The sequence below is a fragment of the Amaranthus tricolor genome, chromosome 13, assembly GCF_026212465.1.
Source record: "Amaranthus tricolor cultivar Red isolate AtriRed21 chromosome 13, ASM2621246v1, whole genome shotgun sequence".
NCBI lineage: Eukaryota > Viridiplantae > Streptophyta > Magnoliopsida > Caryophyllales > Amaranthaceae > Amaranthus > Amaranthus tricolor.
This window is the reverse complement of record NC_080059.1, coordinates 37,097-53,705: the sequence shown is the minus strand read 5'-3', so window position 1 is coordinate 53,705 and position 16,609 is coordinate 37,097. Positions and strand designations below refer to the sequence as shown.

The 16,609-nt window shown below is 35.5% G+C and overlaps 2 protein-coding genes across 2 annotated transcripts; one reads left to right on the top strand and one right to left on the bottom strand.

The window, feature by feature from the left end:
• Positions 1–2,727: 2,727 nt before the first annotated feature.
• Positions 2,728–5,828, bottom strand: LOC130798176 (protein MAIN-LIKE 1-like). Its single transcript, XM_057661064.1, has 3 exons — positions 5,687–5,828; positions 4,591–5,149; positions 2,728–2,800 (listed from the first exon to the last, which is right to left on the bottom strand). Exons 2-3 carry the CDS (start codon positions 5,142–5,144, stop codon positions 2,728–2,730), a joined length of 627 nt encoding a protein of 208 aa, XP_057517047.1. The 5' UTR covers positions 5,145–5,149; positions 5,687–5,828.
• Positions 5,829–6,789: 961 nt separating this feature from the next.
• LOC130797649 (polygalacturonase 1 beta-like protein 3) lies at positions 6,790–9,291 on the top strand. The gene is made up of 2 exons (XM_057660343.1): positions 6,790–7,070; positions 7,177–9,291. Exons 1-2 carry the CDS (start codon positions 7,002–7,004, stop codon positions 9,010–9,012), a joined length of 1,905 nt encoding a protein of 634 aa, XP_057516326.1. The 5' UTR covers positions 6,790–7,001; the 3' UTR covers positions 9,013–9,291.
• The last annotated feature ends 7,318 nt before the right edge of the window (positions 9,292–16,609 follow it).

Sequence of the window (16,609 nt, the reverse complement as noted above, 5' to 3'; positions counted from 1 at the left end):
TTGTAATTGGTTCTACTTATTTATTTTATTTATAGGCATTTAATTTATCTTTCCTGTGTAGTTACGTCTCTTTATCTTTCTTGAGCCGGGGGACTCCTTTGGTTGTGCTTTCCTTTATGGGTATGAGTTGTCGTTTTTTCCTCCTTAGACCCTGTCTATAATTTTTTTATGAGTGGAATACACTAGGTAAGATGATGATGATGATGAAAAGTTATAAAAAACTAGCTTAATACAAAATGCTCTTAAAGTTGAACATACACTTCAACAATAATGTCGAGAAATATATGTAATTAAACTAATAAAATATTTCTCTGTTTCTTTTTAAATATTCCATTTGCTTTTGGTTATTATTCATTAATCATTCTTAATTTGTATTTTATTCTTAATCTATATATTAAATTATAGCCAAATGAGATCTTGTTTGATTCGTGTCAACATAAGATCTATTAATATTGAATTTTTATAATTTTTAATTGTACACAATTATCATTATTAAGTATTAAATTAGTGCGTTGGAAAACATGCAAAAAGGAGTATTATATAAAAATATCATACACGACACACTTTATTTATGATCCATAATAGCCATGTTCTCGAAAAATAATATTTGACCTAGTTTATACTAGTTAGCAAGTTACTAAAATAAACATTTTACATTTTCCACCAACATAATATTCCTTATCTTCGTTTAAATTTAGTACTCTATATTCTATTAATAGAACATATTAACACCAAAAGAAACTACCTTTTTTTTCCAAAATACACGTAAATCAAAATCATAACAAATTCATAATATAAACTTCCAAATATATAAAATCAAAAATAATAATTACACACATAATTAAATTCACATTTTATTCTGATTAAAAAAAGACATTTATTTAACATTGTAAATTCTTAATAAATCAAAATTAAAATCCAGAGTAATAGTTACTAACAATTAAAGTTTGGTAAAAGGTAATAATTAAAGAAGAACAAAAGTTTTAAAAAACTAGCTTAATACAAAATGCTCTTTAAGTTAGAATATATACTTCATAACTAATGAAATACTACTTTGTCTTATTAAATGTATCATTTGCTTTTGGGATATTATTCATTAATCACTCTTAGTTTGTATTTTATTCTTAATCCATGTATTTAATTTACTTCAACATAAGATTTATCAATATCTAGTTTTTTTTTCAAAAAAATATCTAGTTTTTAATTATACACAATTATTGTTGTTAAGTATTGACTTAGTGCATTGACAAACGTATAAAAAGGAGTATTATATAAAATATCATAAACAACACACTTATTTATGATCCATAGTATCCATGTTTATGCAAGTTTACGGCTTAAAAAGTTACTAAAATAAACAACTTTTGTTTTCCACCGACATAACTAATATTCATTATCTTTGTATGAATTTCGTATTTTCTATTAATAAAACATATTAACACCATAAGGGACCACCTTTTTTTTTACAAAATACACGTAAATCAAATCATAACAAACTCATAATACAACTTCAAAATATATAAAATCTAAAATAACAATTACATACATAATTAAACTCACATTTTCATTCAAATAAAAAAGACAAAATGTTCTATAAACAAAACTTACTGAGTACACTATTATTTTTCCAAATCTGTTGATTTACTCCGTCCCAATTTCCAAGTACAGACAAAAGTGTAGTAGTGGTCTCGTTAATCATGATCGTTATCGTAATTAGCAACTTCCCATTTAAGGCTCATTACATAATGTTCTCAAGAGTTTGTGGATTTCTTAAAAAAATCAATGGTTAGAAGATTAATTAATTACAAGTCCCATACAATGTTGTAATAACAAAAGTACATAACCCATGTTTATCCCACCTTACTCTACATGGAAATGCTAATAATCATTTAATATTCTTTCTTACTTGTTTTTACTTCAGTTCAATCCAATTCATATTGATATAGAAATACTCTTTTCAATTCGCTGTTAATGTCTCATTTGCTTTATGCACTCTATTTAATGAACTAATTTAATCCTTAATATTTCTAATTGTGTATAATTAAAAATTATGAAAGTTGATATGAATAATTCTTGCGTTGAGACGAATCAAACAAGATTCCACTTGACTATGTTTTAACTTATAGATGAATAATAAAATACAAATTACAAATAAGAGATGAATAGTGTCTAAAAAGCAAATGACATATTAGTGCTGAATTAAAAGGAGTATTATTTATTTTCATTTCTATAGGCCATAGGCTATAGGCTATAATTTTATTCCTTTGTCTCCTCAAAATTACTATTGAAAGTGATATATTGTTAAAATATCATTATTATTAGTAATTTTAAATTGGGACAGAGTAATACTACTCGTGCTAACTGAGAACTGGTCCTGATTCTTGATTTTGTAAGTTTTGAGATTAGTCTTCTACTCATCTGTATCAAAGGGGAAAGTGAGATGCTTTACTATGCTGCATCTCTTTTGCCTTTTTTTTAAAGAAAAAAAAGGTCTAAAACTTCCCTAAATAATGTTTAAAAAAAAAAATTTCCCACTTTACCTAATTTGGGAAAGAATTTCCCAGAATACCGTCCACGTGGAAAAGTCTTTTTTTTTTTTTTTTTCAGACCAAACCGCCACTTGAAATGGCGGTTTACATAAAGCACAAAAACGCCACATGAAGTGGCGGTTTGGTCAAGGCAAACCGCCATCTCATGTGGCGGTTTGATCCCTGGTAAACCGCCACTTCATGTGGCGGTTTGCTGGTGGCCTGCAACAATATTTTTTTTTCTTTCATTTTCCCTAAATAGTGAACGTAACCTGCATTAAACTAGTTCAATACCATCTATTCCATATTAATCAATTACGAACCAGCTTGATTTGAAAAAATTAATTATGAAAATAATGCGAAGATATATTACAATCATGAACATACAAAGTTAAAATCATACAAGAATATACAAGAAGTTAAAATAATATAAGAATATACAAAGTTTGTTAAACTACAACCCCCGGCCCCTTTTGTTTTGCGCACCGGTGGATGATGATGGTGTGAACTCGTCAACCTCCGCAATGACATTAAGAGTAGGAGCTCGTCGTTGACTAGCACGCTGATATGTGATAATCCTTTGCGGAGGCGATGGATGTGGCGGAGGAGTGTTGATGGAAGACGGGGGAACGAACGGCGACATAGTAGCGGATGTCGATGGCGATCTGGAAGACCGACCCTGAGTAGATGAACACTGGCGGCCTCTTGTGGACCGAGAACTGGATCCTCCGGAAGAGCTACCTCGATGGGCTGAACTCCTTGGAGAAGGAGTGTGGAATGTGTCATCTACGTCGCCAATGACGGGTGGAGTCGGTATGAGGTACTCATAACCCGCTTGACTCAATGCATCGGTCAACGACGCATTAATGGAGCCTAAGGTCTGAGAACATAGCCGATAGCCCACGTCAACTGGCGATGTAGCGGCCCCTTGAATCGTGTCATTACATTGTATCAACACCGATCGGATGCGCTCAGCCTGTTTGTTATCATTATATTGTTAAAACAGTTACTTAAAACTATTACTATTTGTTATGAGTGTTGAAAGAAAACGTACCAGTAACGTAGATGTCGGATGGTAATGTGATCCTGGCTGCGCAAATGCGATGTTCGTTAGGCGTAATATGGAGATGCGCCTGTACCAACTCATGTACATAGCAGAGCTATGACCTGTGAAGTTATCTCCTCCAACCAATGTAGATGCTCGGTCGTTCCACGCATCTACATGCGATCTATGTCGTACGAGGTAGTTCTTGTCCCCAGTCCTCCGATCGATCGCATGTAGTTGACGTTGGGTGTCACAGGCTTGCGGAATTACCTGCTCCAAACCGAATTGACGCATGACACGATCCGGGAGATGTAGCTTGACGATGTCAAAGCAAATAAGAGGACAACGCGATCTCCAAATCTCGTGGCCCGATGTACATATGTGCGGTAGAGCTTCCATCTTAGCCGCTGTGTAAGGCTGCCATGTCATCTGTAATAGAAATCAATATGCTTAGTAATGTATACAATTTATTCATAACTAATACAAATAGTAAATGTTACTAACCTGCTCGTCCCGTTGTCGATCTAGTGCGTCCCTGTAGTAGACGAGAGTATGTGGGGAGTGGGATCTCGAAAGATATACGCGAAGCCAGCTGTAAACAAATAAACATTTTCATCTATCATAAAATAGTGAAATTATGAATTTGAATAGTGAATTGAGTGTTGCTACCTTACTGCCAAAGGATCCATCCCGCGCCGATGCTGTGACCCTAATATCGGTTCAAAATCATCCGCGTCATCTTCCTGATCATGTTGCCCATCCGGTCGAACCGTCCGAATAATGGGCCTCCCTATATGAATGTGCTCCCATGACCATATCTGTAACAACATCAAGCATCCACCCATGTCCTTGGCACCCTTACGAGATGCTCGACATAAGTTACGATACAGATACGCTAGGGTAGCACTTCCCCAACTGTACTCATCTACGCGCTCCAAGTCTCCCAGTAGAGGGAGATAGATCAACTGTACCGAGTCGCCGCTCTTGTCCGGAAACAAGATGCATCCAAACAGGTACAAAATGTAAGCTCGGGCATGTCTGTCAACCGTCACATCATCTGCATCATCCTCAAGCCCGCTAAAATGCTGTCGAAGCCAAGTCAGCTTCAATGACGATCCAACGATGATCTTCGGCTGTGAGGGGTCTTGAGGGTTTTCCGGCCAAACCCCTAGCAGCTCATGTACTAATGCTGGCCAATTTCCCTCCCCATGACCAATGACTGCTTGTCCTTCAACCGGCAGTCCCATGATAACTGCCACATCTTGCAACGTGATCGTTGCCTCGCCAACTGTGAGGTGGAAGGTATGTGTCTCTGGCCTCCACCTCTCCACCAATGCAGTGATAAGTGCTCGATCGAGCTCTAAGCCCCCGCCCAACAACCGGTGAATGTATCTAAAACCAGCTAGCTCGACTACGTCTAATACCCTGTCATCCACCTCCCACCGTAACGTACTCGCCTGGTAGTGCTGACGAGTAACCAATTGGGCAGTGGAGCCCTCCCACGCAGCTACGCTCCTGTGTGTCGCCTGAAGCGTAAGCACTGATGGATCAACTGGGCCCGGCATCGCCATGATCGCTGTTACGTGTTTTTCATCGCCATAAGTGTTATAAAAATCATAAAAATATCATGACTTCCCTCGCATTATCCAAATTTGCAACCAATTCAACATGTTTTTCAATGGGATAATGATCTTTCATGTGATATCTCCACCAATTTGCTACCAATTTGCAACCAATATCATGACTTCCTCACCCCAATACGCTATAACGGGAAGTGTAAATTTGAATACAAGAATTTGTGATACTAAGGTATTAGAACACTTATTACAAGGTTCATTTCAAATATAAAAGCTAAAAATAGCATGAATATATACAAAAACCATTAAACTAACCCTACAAAGTAATAAACTTTCATTGAAGCATTTCATCAAACACTTTATATGCATACAAAACAAATCCTAAAATTCAACTACAAATGTGTAAAACGTAAGCATAAATCATGAAAACAATAGAATGTAACAAACATTTAACGTTTTTATAACTTCAATTCAAAACAATAATGAACAAAATAAACAATTTGCATATTGAACAAAAATTAGGGTTTTATTCATACCTTAAATGAGGATGAAAATAAACTAGTACACAAGGAGAAGATGGGAATGTAGTTGATTAGTTTAGTGGAATGAGAGTAATTGTAAATTTAAAGTAAATGAGAGTGAAGAAATTTTTTTTTTTAGGGTTATACCGGCAAGAAGCAAGAAGAGCAAAATGAATTGTGAAAAATGTCGAAGGAAGCTGTTGTTTTGTATTGATACCAAACCGCCAAGTGGCGGTTTACTCCACATATTAATTTTTTATTTTTTTTTTTTTAAAAAAATTCACTTAACCAAACCGCCATCTCAGATGGCGTTTTACTTCAGATGCATGAATAAAACCGCCATTTCATGTAGCGGTTTTATTAAAAAAAAAAAAAAAAAATTTTCTCAAAGCAATCCTACGTGGACGGTAAACTTGGAAATACTTTCCCATTTTAAGGAAAGTGGGAATTTTTTTTTATTTTGGCCATAGATTGGGAATAGACTCACAGAAGAGCCTGCAAGCCCAATGCAATCTTTTTGTTTTTTTTTTGAATGAAAAGCAATGCACTCTTAGGTCCTAACTCCTAACAGTAAAATATGTTTGTTTTTTACTTTCTTTAACTTAATAAACTTATAAATTTCCTTTGTCTTTGTCGGTTATTTCAATTTAATTATTATGAACTAGTTATTTCTATTAAAATTAATTCTTCATCATCCTTTTTATATCTGTTATTTACTTTTTCACATCACCCAATCCACGAATTTAATCGTTCATATCTCTAATCATGCATATTAAAAAAATTATGAAAACAAGAATCTAATAAACTTTGAATCGAGACGATTCAAACATAATTTCATATGATTATCTTTTTAACTTAAAATTATCGAAAATATAAAAATCAATCTACTTGATGAATAGTACTGAAGTCAACTATAAAACCAGAAGTAAATGTAGATTCTTTTTTATGGGTGAACAAGTTATGAGTGATAATTATGTTATCTAGTGCAGTAATGGAGTGACATAATGCAATGATAATTAAGGCTAAATTAAACTAGCATACGCAATCCTCAACTACGCTTGTTTGTCTGGAAAGTCCTTGTGCTGGGACAGAGCATAGCCGATGGGCTATCATAAAAAAAGCATGTCAAATTAAAGAATCATTGAAGGGATAAATACTTTATTGAAATCTTTCATTAAACTCTACCTTATAAAGCTTAATGTAAGTCTTAAGAAACTAAATAAAGCAACACTATAGAAATATTATACTTCTATATATTTGTCCCTTTAGGCCTTAGCTTGTATCCTGCCAAACTCCAAAGTCCAAACCTCATAAACAAAGTCACAAAACAATGTCCAAGCTTAGAATACTCCACTTTCTTCATTTACTGATTTTGTTGTTATTCTCCTTGTTTCTACATGTTAGTTTCCTTCTTATATTTACTAATTCTCTGATTCTATTATTCTCTCTTTTGTTTTCTTTCACTAACATCATACATTATATATTCATGTGCTTACAACTTACAGGTTTCAATTGCTGAAGAAAACAAAGAAAATCCATTTACAGCAAGAGCTTCATTGATCCGTTATTGGAACACCCACATTTCCAACAATCTTCCCAAACCAAAATTCCTCCTTTCAAAAGCTTCACCTCTTAACGCTGTTGAAACGGCTGTATTCGCAAAACTCGCATCTACAAATGCTCTTCATACTCGGCTTTCTTCCTTCTGTTCTGCAGCCAACTTATTCTGTGACTTCGAGTCCTCACTGCAGGGGCAGGGGCACCATGGTGGGAGGGAAGATGCCAACTTTGCTTCCTACAACAACAAACAGTTCTCTGTTTATGGTGGGTCCCGCGTTGGTGGAGTTGACTCCTTCAAGAACTACTCAGATAACATCAACATGGGTGTCAACGCATTCACAAGGTACAGCACTAATTCGGCAGGTCACGGTGAGACTTTCTCAAGCTATGCTGACAACGGCAATGTGGCTAACGACAGCTTCACAAGTTATGGAGCAGGTGGAACTGGTGGGTTAGGTGAGTTTAAAAGCTACCAATCAAATGTCAATGTACCTAATCTTAAATTTACTAGTTACAGTGGCAATGCTAATAATCATAAGCACTCATTTGTGTCCTATACTGAAGATACTAATTCGGGTACTGCAACATTTACATCTTACGGTAAAAATGGGAATGGTGTACCCAATCAGTTTAATAATTATGCAACCTCATCAAATATTGTAGCCTCAACTTTTGCTAGTTATGGGCAATTGGGTAATGCAGCCAATGACTCGTTTAAAAGTTATGGGTCTAGCGCTAATAATCCTCACAACACTTTTAAGAATTATGGTTCAAAGGTAAGTTCAGGGATTGAGAGATTCCAGAATTATAGAGATTCAGCTAATGTTGGGGATGATACTTTTCAGAATTACTTGAGAGTTTCAACTTCAACTAAGGCAACTTTTATTAATTATGGTAACTCTTTTAATCAAGGCATTGATAAGTTTAAGGGATATGGTAAAGCTGGTGTTAATCGTCAAATTGATTTCAAAACTTATGGTGTTAATAATTCATTTAGTGGATATGGTGATAATAAAAAGGGTATTAGCTTCGCCGGGTATAGTCGTCGGATCAATTTTATCAATACTGATAATAAAAATCATCATATTCATAATAAGTGGCGGGTAGATAGGGATGGGGATGAGGGTAAATTCTTTAGAGAATCAATGTTGAAGCCTGGAACAATAATGAAGATGCCTGATATTAAGGATAAAATGCCTAAAAGATCATTTTTACCGCGTGTTATTTCATCAAAATTACCATTTTCATCATATAAGTTAGCCCAACTAAGAGACTCCTTTAAAGGCAAACAAAACTCCACACTTGAGCTACTGATTCTAAACGCATTAGGTGATTGTGAGAGGCCTCCAAGCCCAAATGAGACAAAACGATGCGTTGCTTCTTTGGAAGACATGATAGATTTCACGATATCCGTGTTGGGTGACAATGTGGTTGTTCGGACTACAGAAAATGTGAATGGGTCAACTAAACGGGTTGTGATCGGGTTCGTAAAAGGTATAAATGGAGGGGAGGTGACAAAGTCGGTGTCATGTCACCAGAGTTTGTTGCCTTACTTGCTTTATTACTGTCACTCGGTGCCAAAGGTAAGAGTATACGAGGCTGAAATATTGGATATAGAAAGCAAAGCAAAAATAAATAATGGTGTTGCTATTTGTCACCTTGACACCTCAGCTTGGAGTGCTGGTCATGCTGCTTTTTTGGCATTGGGTTCCGGGCCAGGCCTAATTGAAGTTTGCCATTGGATCTTTGAAAATGATATGACTTGGACCGTGGCTCATTAATTTACTTGTTGCATCATTATTATTGTTCTTTATGTTCCAAGAATTTGTACTGTCATTTCTGATCTGACCTAGGGCATTTCATTTATGTGATTACCTATTTAAGTAATCAATTTTACTATTTGTACTTTCTAGTAGTATTATTTATTAAGCAGCTAGTCTCTTAAGATCTCTTTAAAAGACATATTTCAATCAAGTTTAACCCATTAAAGATTAATGTCTACTTATATTATTTTTAATGTCTACTTTATTATCTTTAATGTCTACTTATATTATCCTTAATGCTTACTTATTGTATCTTTAATGCCTACTTTCAATATCTTAAATGCCTACTTACATCATTCTTAATGCGTACTTACAATATTTAAAAAAATATATAATTGACCGGCCCAATTAGAGATGGTCTCTCAAAGAAACTATCTATCACAAGAATTTGCGTTTATCAAAATGTTACTCAACGGTTTAGTAACAATCAATTCAGTATGATTGTGTTTGGCATTTTGAAATTGATAATCATGGAACTGGGGAGACTGCATAGCTCTTCATTTATAGTCCCACTCAAAACTGAAAACTGTACTACTTTAATACTTCTTATTCAAGCATAATGACAATAGGTAGCATGCTAGGCCAGGAGTGTGCTTTACTTTACAATCATGCCAATCAAATATGTTAGTCTTTATAATTTGTCACATAATGATCCTGTGGCTTCACTTGTATGGACACATGCAAAGCATATCAATGGGCTTAGGCTCATAGGTGATTATGTGAAAAATTGTCACAACTAATATGGTATCAAAGTCGAATGTAATTTTGGATATGATGTAGCTCACATGTGAGGGAGAGTGTTGAAAATACTTCACATGTGAGGAATATTCCACATCATTAAAACAGTGGATTGTGAACTTGCATATAATGTTTTGTGGGTAATCCTCAATATCATATGATTTTCGATAGCGTAAATTCATAAAGTATGTATGCAAGTCAATGCTCATTACCCGTAGGCTTGTGGGTTGAGCCCACGAGTACTTTGTAGATATGTCCATATAAATGGGCCCACGGAGTGATTATGTGATGAATAGTCACATCCTAACGTGATCTTCAAAATGTGACAAAAGGCTATATTGTCAAAATATATTGTAATAAAAACATAAAATGAGACAAACTAATTGGAGTCACATGTTTAAGGCAATCAACATTTCAGTTGAAATAAACAACATATTACATTTAAAAAGTGTTGTTTTTTTTTTTAAGAATTGTTCATGTAAATGCCAGAATTAAATTTAAGGTCCCTGCATCCTGACACGTGGCAAAACCAATCTTAAAGTGGTAACGCTCACTCTTAAGACCTTCTTAGGAGAAAGGAACCCTAACTGCTCCCTTGTGCAAAAGAAGGAGAAATCGAGGAAGATTTCCTCAGAGGTTCCAGTTCCTTAAGAATGACACCATGACCTTCTATAAGATCAAAACAAGCATACATGAAGACCACAGGGTGACAGAACCCACAGAAGTGATAGTACAACCCTGGAAAGATCACAGACTAAGACAGAGGTACCCTTGGAGTATAACATCTATGATGACGTGTCAAGTGACAGTCGTAATCACGTGATAAAAGTTGTCGTACTTGTATGAGGCAAGACGCCACTACCTACCTTGTATTGTACTACTATACTGCTGCATTCGCCACTAAAGGACAAAAGGACAAATGTAAAGCTAGCAACAACAACCAATGAGCTCCACATATGCTCTGAGAACATTCTACACTTTTTTTATGATCCCAAGAAAGATTCCATAAAGGTAAAATGTTTGGTATACTATTAGGTTTTGGAAACCCTTCTTTATACCCACTGCTATTGTAACACCCCGAGATTTTCTCACATCATTGATTAATATTTTAATAACTTTTGGGGATTTTATAATTATGTTAAATTAATTTAGAAGTAGTTTTAATAAATTCCTTTCATATACGAATTTAAATATTAACATATACTTATATTAAAAATACAATTACGATTTCTAAATAAAGAGGTTCGAATCCAAAATAATTATTTTATTAAAATGTGTGAGCACACGAAGGTGAGTTTCTTAGTTGGGCCTCACAAGAAGATGAACCTAGGTAAATAAATAAATAAATAAGTAAATAAATAAAATAAAAGGATGGGTTAGGATTGTGAGCTTCCCTCACTCACAAAGAAAATCACGCCGCTCATCTTCCTCATTCCCTCCCTTCTCCCTTTCCCCTGGTTGTGCCGCCAGCAGTTGGTCCCAATCAGCAACTCACTCTCCCACCAGCAGCCACCATAGCAAGGCAGCTCCCCTTCCTCCCCACGAACAACCACGAGCAGCAGTGGGCTGCATGGCCTGTTCCCAGTAGCGAGCAGGGCTGCGTGTTGCTCTCACAGCAGCCGATTGCCCCCTAGTGCCGCCAATTCCCCATCTTGGTCCTCCACCACCACAACAACCACCTACAATCTTACCCTTTAGTTCTCCCATTGTAAGCCATCTTCCTCCCTTACTTGACTTCTTTTTTTCATTGTTTTAACTAGAATCTCATTGAGTTTATGAGTTTTGTAGTGATTTTTCATCATAAATCTTCTTATGGGTAAGAACTTGATTAATGAATTGAATATAATCATGAGATAGGGTTTAGATTATGAATGAAAATGATAATAGTTGTACCGCTTTGTGTTTGAGGATGTTTTATAATTTAATATATTAGTAAAAGCTTTGAAAATGTGATTTGATTGTGAATAGGTGATAATAGTTGTTATAATTAAAAGTATTAGTCACAAAAAGTGGTGTTAATCATCACTTGTATTATAAAGATGATGGTGGATATTGTTATATTATTGAGTATTATTGTTAGTTGATTGTGGTATGGATACTATCATTGTTGAAGTAGGAAGAAACCATTGTTGCCATTTTTGTTTTAAATTATTCGAGGAAGTGCTTCTTTTCATGCCCTTTTGTCATCATGAGTAATCTTGTACATTGTAGTAAACTATATCACAACTTGAGGCTATCACTAACATCAATATCATTATAAGTTGCTAGTATTGATTTTGTTATACAAGTGCTAGTAGTCTAGGGCATTTCATAGTGATGAGGCCTTATACTTTGAGTCTCATTTGTTTAAAGAAATCGCCATAAAATACACTTTATTGTTGTGAAAGCTTACTTAATTGTTGGTTTAATGGATGCGAAAGCTTATGTGATTGTTGAGTTAATGTCATAACATATGAACAAGTATAAACGGAGTAATGTGAATTGGTTTAGTATGCATTAGAATAAGTGGAAGTTACTTCGAATGGGTGAATGATAGTTTGTTCTAGAAGTTAGATGCTCTTAAGTGGAGACAAATAGGCTTATAAGTTCTACGCCAAACTTGTATAGGTTTCCAGTTCTTAAGAGGAAGGTAGAACTTCAGTTGGGTGATTTTTGTGGCTGTTTGGTCTTACAGTAACGCTTACAGGTACATACACGCGGTAATTAACCCTTATATACAATTTTCCTTTAAGAGATCATTGTTTATTGTGATAATATGCCTTGTATCGAAACCATGAGGTACTAGTGAATACACCTTATACGAAGAGCTATCGACTATGAAATCAATGCACTTAGAATAATTTAGAAAATGAGGATGTTAGTAGAAGGCGGGGACCACCCCCTATTTATTTAAGAGTTGGATTATGCCTTACTTGGAGTTAGAATGACTCCTTTATAGGTGAATTTCATATTTTGTTGAGTGGCTCAGTGGGTTTTGGCGTTCTGCTATCCCAGGACGCTCATTAATAGTCGAAAGCAGGAGTTATTCCCATTTGATAAAGTATTAGATTATGATTAGCCGGCGTGACTCAACTGGATTATGTCCGGTTGATTAATAGTCCCCTAGGTGAGATCCGACGGGATCACCGTGTGGGGGATATGAGCATACTTTTGTCATTGGGCGCCGGATGGCCGATACTGCCCCTTAACCGAGGTGTTACCATGCGTGCCTTACAAACCCCAATATGGTGGCCTCTTCATTGGTTAGTATCCTAGTGTGTTAGTTTTTCCCGAAGGTAGGACTCAAGAGGGTCAATTGGAGGGGGTATGAGCTCATACTTTGCCATGGGCGCCGGATGGCCGATAACGCCGTTGGTCGTGTCACTATGCCATGAAGTGGGGAAAACATCCACTGATAGAATGTTACTCATTGATAGAAAGTTTATTCATTCATAGGAAGCTTACACATTGATCGAACGTGTACTCATTGATAGAAAATTTATTCAATGATAGAGTAGTTTATGCTAGTGAGAAGTGCGCCTAAGTTAAGTTACCTCGAGGGAGTTACCAGTCTCAAAGATAGATCATGATCACACTTACTCTAAGATAGACAAGCTCTATAGGGTCATGTGTTAAGTAGTATGTTAATGCCTTAGTTGAGTTGTTACTATGCGTGTTTTACAAGAGTTAATGTTATGAGAAGAGGAGTGTGAAGACCTGCATTCTACCCAAGAACACATGGTTCGGGTTGGAAAAGACGTAATGAGATTAAGAAGTATAGGTCGACAATAAACGGTTATTATCTGTGCTTGTGTCTTATGAAATCATCTTATGTTGTTATATAACATAATGTTACCTAGTAGTTGGCCTTATTATATTTGATGCTAATTACTGACGTGTACGTGTTTGTGTTTATGTTTGATTGTTTGATGACTTTCTATGATTGTCCTGCTATGACACATTGGCCTTTGGTCTGATGTCGAGCAGCAGGAGGATCATAGACAGGCGTGGCAGATATTGGAGCTTCCTTTGCATTACATTGCATTGGGGGAGAGTGATGAGGATGAAGCATAACCTGTGTAATACCGCTATCTTTTGACTTTGTAGTTCTTATTTATCTTTAATAAACTTTGGTTGTATACGTTTTGTCATGAGGCCTTGTGTCCTCCTTTGTATATTTGTATTTCCGCTGCGTAGTTTATAACTTCGTATGGTTTTAAAGAGTTAAGTCATCTTAAAACGCAAGCGTTGACATTGGAACCACGATCCATGCTTGGCATGTTGATTTGAGAAACCGGCGATGAATCATCCCGTCGTGGTGTGAGATTTTAAAGGCAATGATGCCTTAGATTAGTTTAATGTTTTTATTGTGCTAATTGCTCTACCACATGTTCGAGTTTTAGTAGAGATGTTGCCGCAATTTCCACTCACCTTTTTAAACTTAATATTTAACGTTTATCTAAATTCTTTTCCTTTTCTTTTATGTAACACCCGAATTTCCCCCCATCCTTCACGATTTTGGTTTCGTAAAAGGGGTTGGAAATTCAGGGGTGTTACAGCTATAAATACACAGTGTCGTGCACTATCAAAGGTACGTTAACTCTTAGTATTCGAGCAATTCTAAGCATTCAAGCATTCTTAAGCTATCACAATATTTTTCTACAAAGGATCTCACATCCATAAAAAGCCTTAATATCTCTTCTCTAGAGCTAAAAGCCACTGTGCGCACTACGAGAAAGGTTAGACAATCTTTCCTAAACACGTACTGACTTAATCATTGGAGGAGGTCCCCCGAAACACCCTTCTCCGGCCCTCATTTGCTCACTTATGCATGATAAAGTCCAAGGCGTTCCAGATAGAAACTCAAAACCTCACCAACAATTCATAAACCTTTATATGAATTTAAAAGACATTCTTAGCACCTTTGCTAGGCATGTTGATAGTTCAATATCCAACAAGAACAGTTCATAAGGATTGTATATAATTGCATCAGATGCTTTAACATTATTCACAAATAATCACAACAAAATAGAGCAAGAATATACTAAAACATATTTTGAATATACTAAAACACGTTTTCCTGAGCATGCTTAAATAATAAAAATATATTCGGTTAATAAGGTACCATCATTTAGGATGATGAATCATGCTACAAATTTAAGTTCATATTATGTTTTAGCAACCTCATTTTTAATTTGCAACGTATGCCCAAGCTTGGATGTTCAACAACTCTTGTTTGAGAGCTGAAAGGATAGGCTTAAGGAGCCTGGGTCTTTGTTAGACTTGTTGGTTGGGTATCCTCAATCCCAACAGTCTCCTCCATCTCAACCTGGAAAATTTGATCTGGAGGAGTATCTAAAATTTTCAGAGTGTCTACGACTGAAGATGACGAAAGGCATGCAGCAGACTAGTGGCCTCAGTAATAGGAGCTGGAGAACCAACCTCCAAGCTAAGTTAAGAACCACCTCCGGAGCAGAAACCGGAGAGGCAACAGGTCCATGACCAAGGATTACAACATACATATCGAAAATACAGTTAAAAAAAAAATCTGAAGTCTCCTCTTCTTAGGATAGTATGAATTTGCGTGCTTTCTGGGTGAAAAAAAGCAATTGGAACAGTACAAGGGAAGGACTATCACCCATGGCGGGAATTTTTGGAACTCAAAAAGTGTTGCACAGCCATGATTAACAAAGGGCCATATGAAATTATATTGTAGTAATCCATCAAATGATATTGTAGATTTGTAGTAATCCAATATTTTTGTTGGAACTAAGTTAATTTAATACCTTTACATGTTAAAACCTCCATTATACAGTACAGGACTTGTAAACTACTTAAATGATGAAATTATACAAAGTACATAACACCCAAGTAGTACTCCATTTGAATGTGCTACTCTATTATCTATAACCATTTTACATCGATTTTTACGTTTGCCAAGATTTTGGGGGAAAACAGGACTTAAACCTAGGACCCACTAAATGAAACAACAAAACAACAACCTATCCGGGATGGTTAGCCCGAGGATACTAAATGAAACATTCTCAATAAACAATCTAACAAAACATAGAAAAGAAAGTTATAAATTGAGTAAGATGACATACCCATAACCATGATCAGCATAATAAGGGAGATTAGAAAGCAAAGTCTCATCAATATCAAAAACCCAAACATCGTTACCATCTTTCTCAACACCAACACTTTTGGCAAACACAGAAGCTTCATTAGAAACTCTTTCCAGATCCAATTATAACTTCCACCCATTATATAAGTCTTAACATAATCACCACATTCATATGGGACTGTTTTCCATGGATTTAAAGTATTTGCCTCTATTGCAACTCTCCAGCTTGTACACTGCAAATACAATTCCTCTTGAGTAACTCCTCCATCAGGGTATTCAACCAAGACAATATAAAAATCACATCTTGAAGGGAAGAAGGAATTTCAAAAAGAACAACAAAAGATAACAAACTTATTAATTCAACTTGTAATAATTAACTCCTGATACAAAATTTGATTATGCAAGAATTATTCAATCTTGATTCCCGGTCAATGCACATGACTTGAGCCACATTATAAACTAGTAACAAAAAAAACTCAAAAGTGTAATAATATACTTCTACTAAGAAGTACTTAAATGTAGTATAATATGTACAGTGTAAAGATGCAAATCAATTAATGAAGCTAAGCCTGTTATATATAGTAGTACTGTACTCCGCTTTTTGAAAAATCCAGTTAGCATACGACATACTTTTATTAAGTTATAAGTAGTACAGTACTATGAATACAAATTTGTAAGTCTAAATATTTAAATAAAATAGTAAGAGCTGGATAA

Bases quoted from the DNA above. Each gene is read 5' to 3' on its own strand.
- LOC130798176 (XM_057661064.1), bottom strand. From the start codon at position 5,144: ATGGCGATGCCGGGCCCAGTTGATCCATCAGTGCTTACGCTTCAGGCG. The intron at 2,801-4,590 runs GTACCTGTTTGG...AGTTTAATGCAG, and splicing joins CATGCCCGAGCTTACATTTT to GTTACGTTCACTATTTAGGG.
- LOC130797649 (XM_057660343.1), top strand. From the start codon at position 7,002: ATGTCCAAGCTTAGAATACTCCACTTTCTTCATTTACTGATTTTGTTG. The intron at 7,071-7,176 runs GTTAGTTTCCTT...TACAACTTACAG, and splicing joins TATTCTCCTTGTTTCTACAT to GTTTCAATTGCTGAAGAAAA.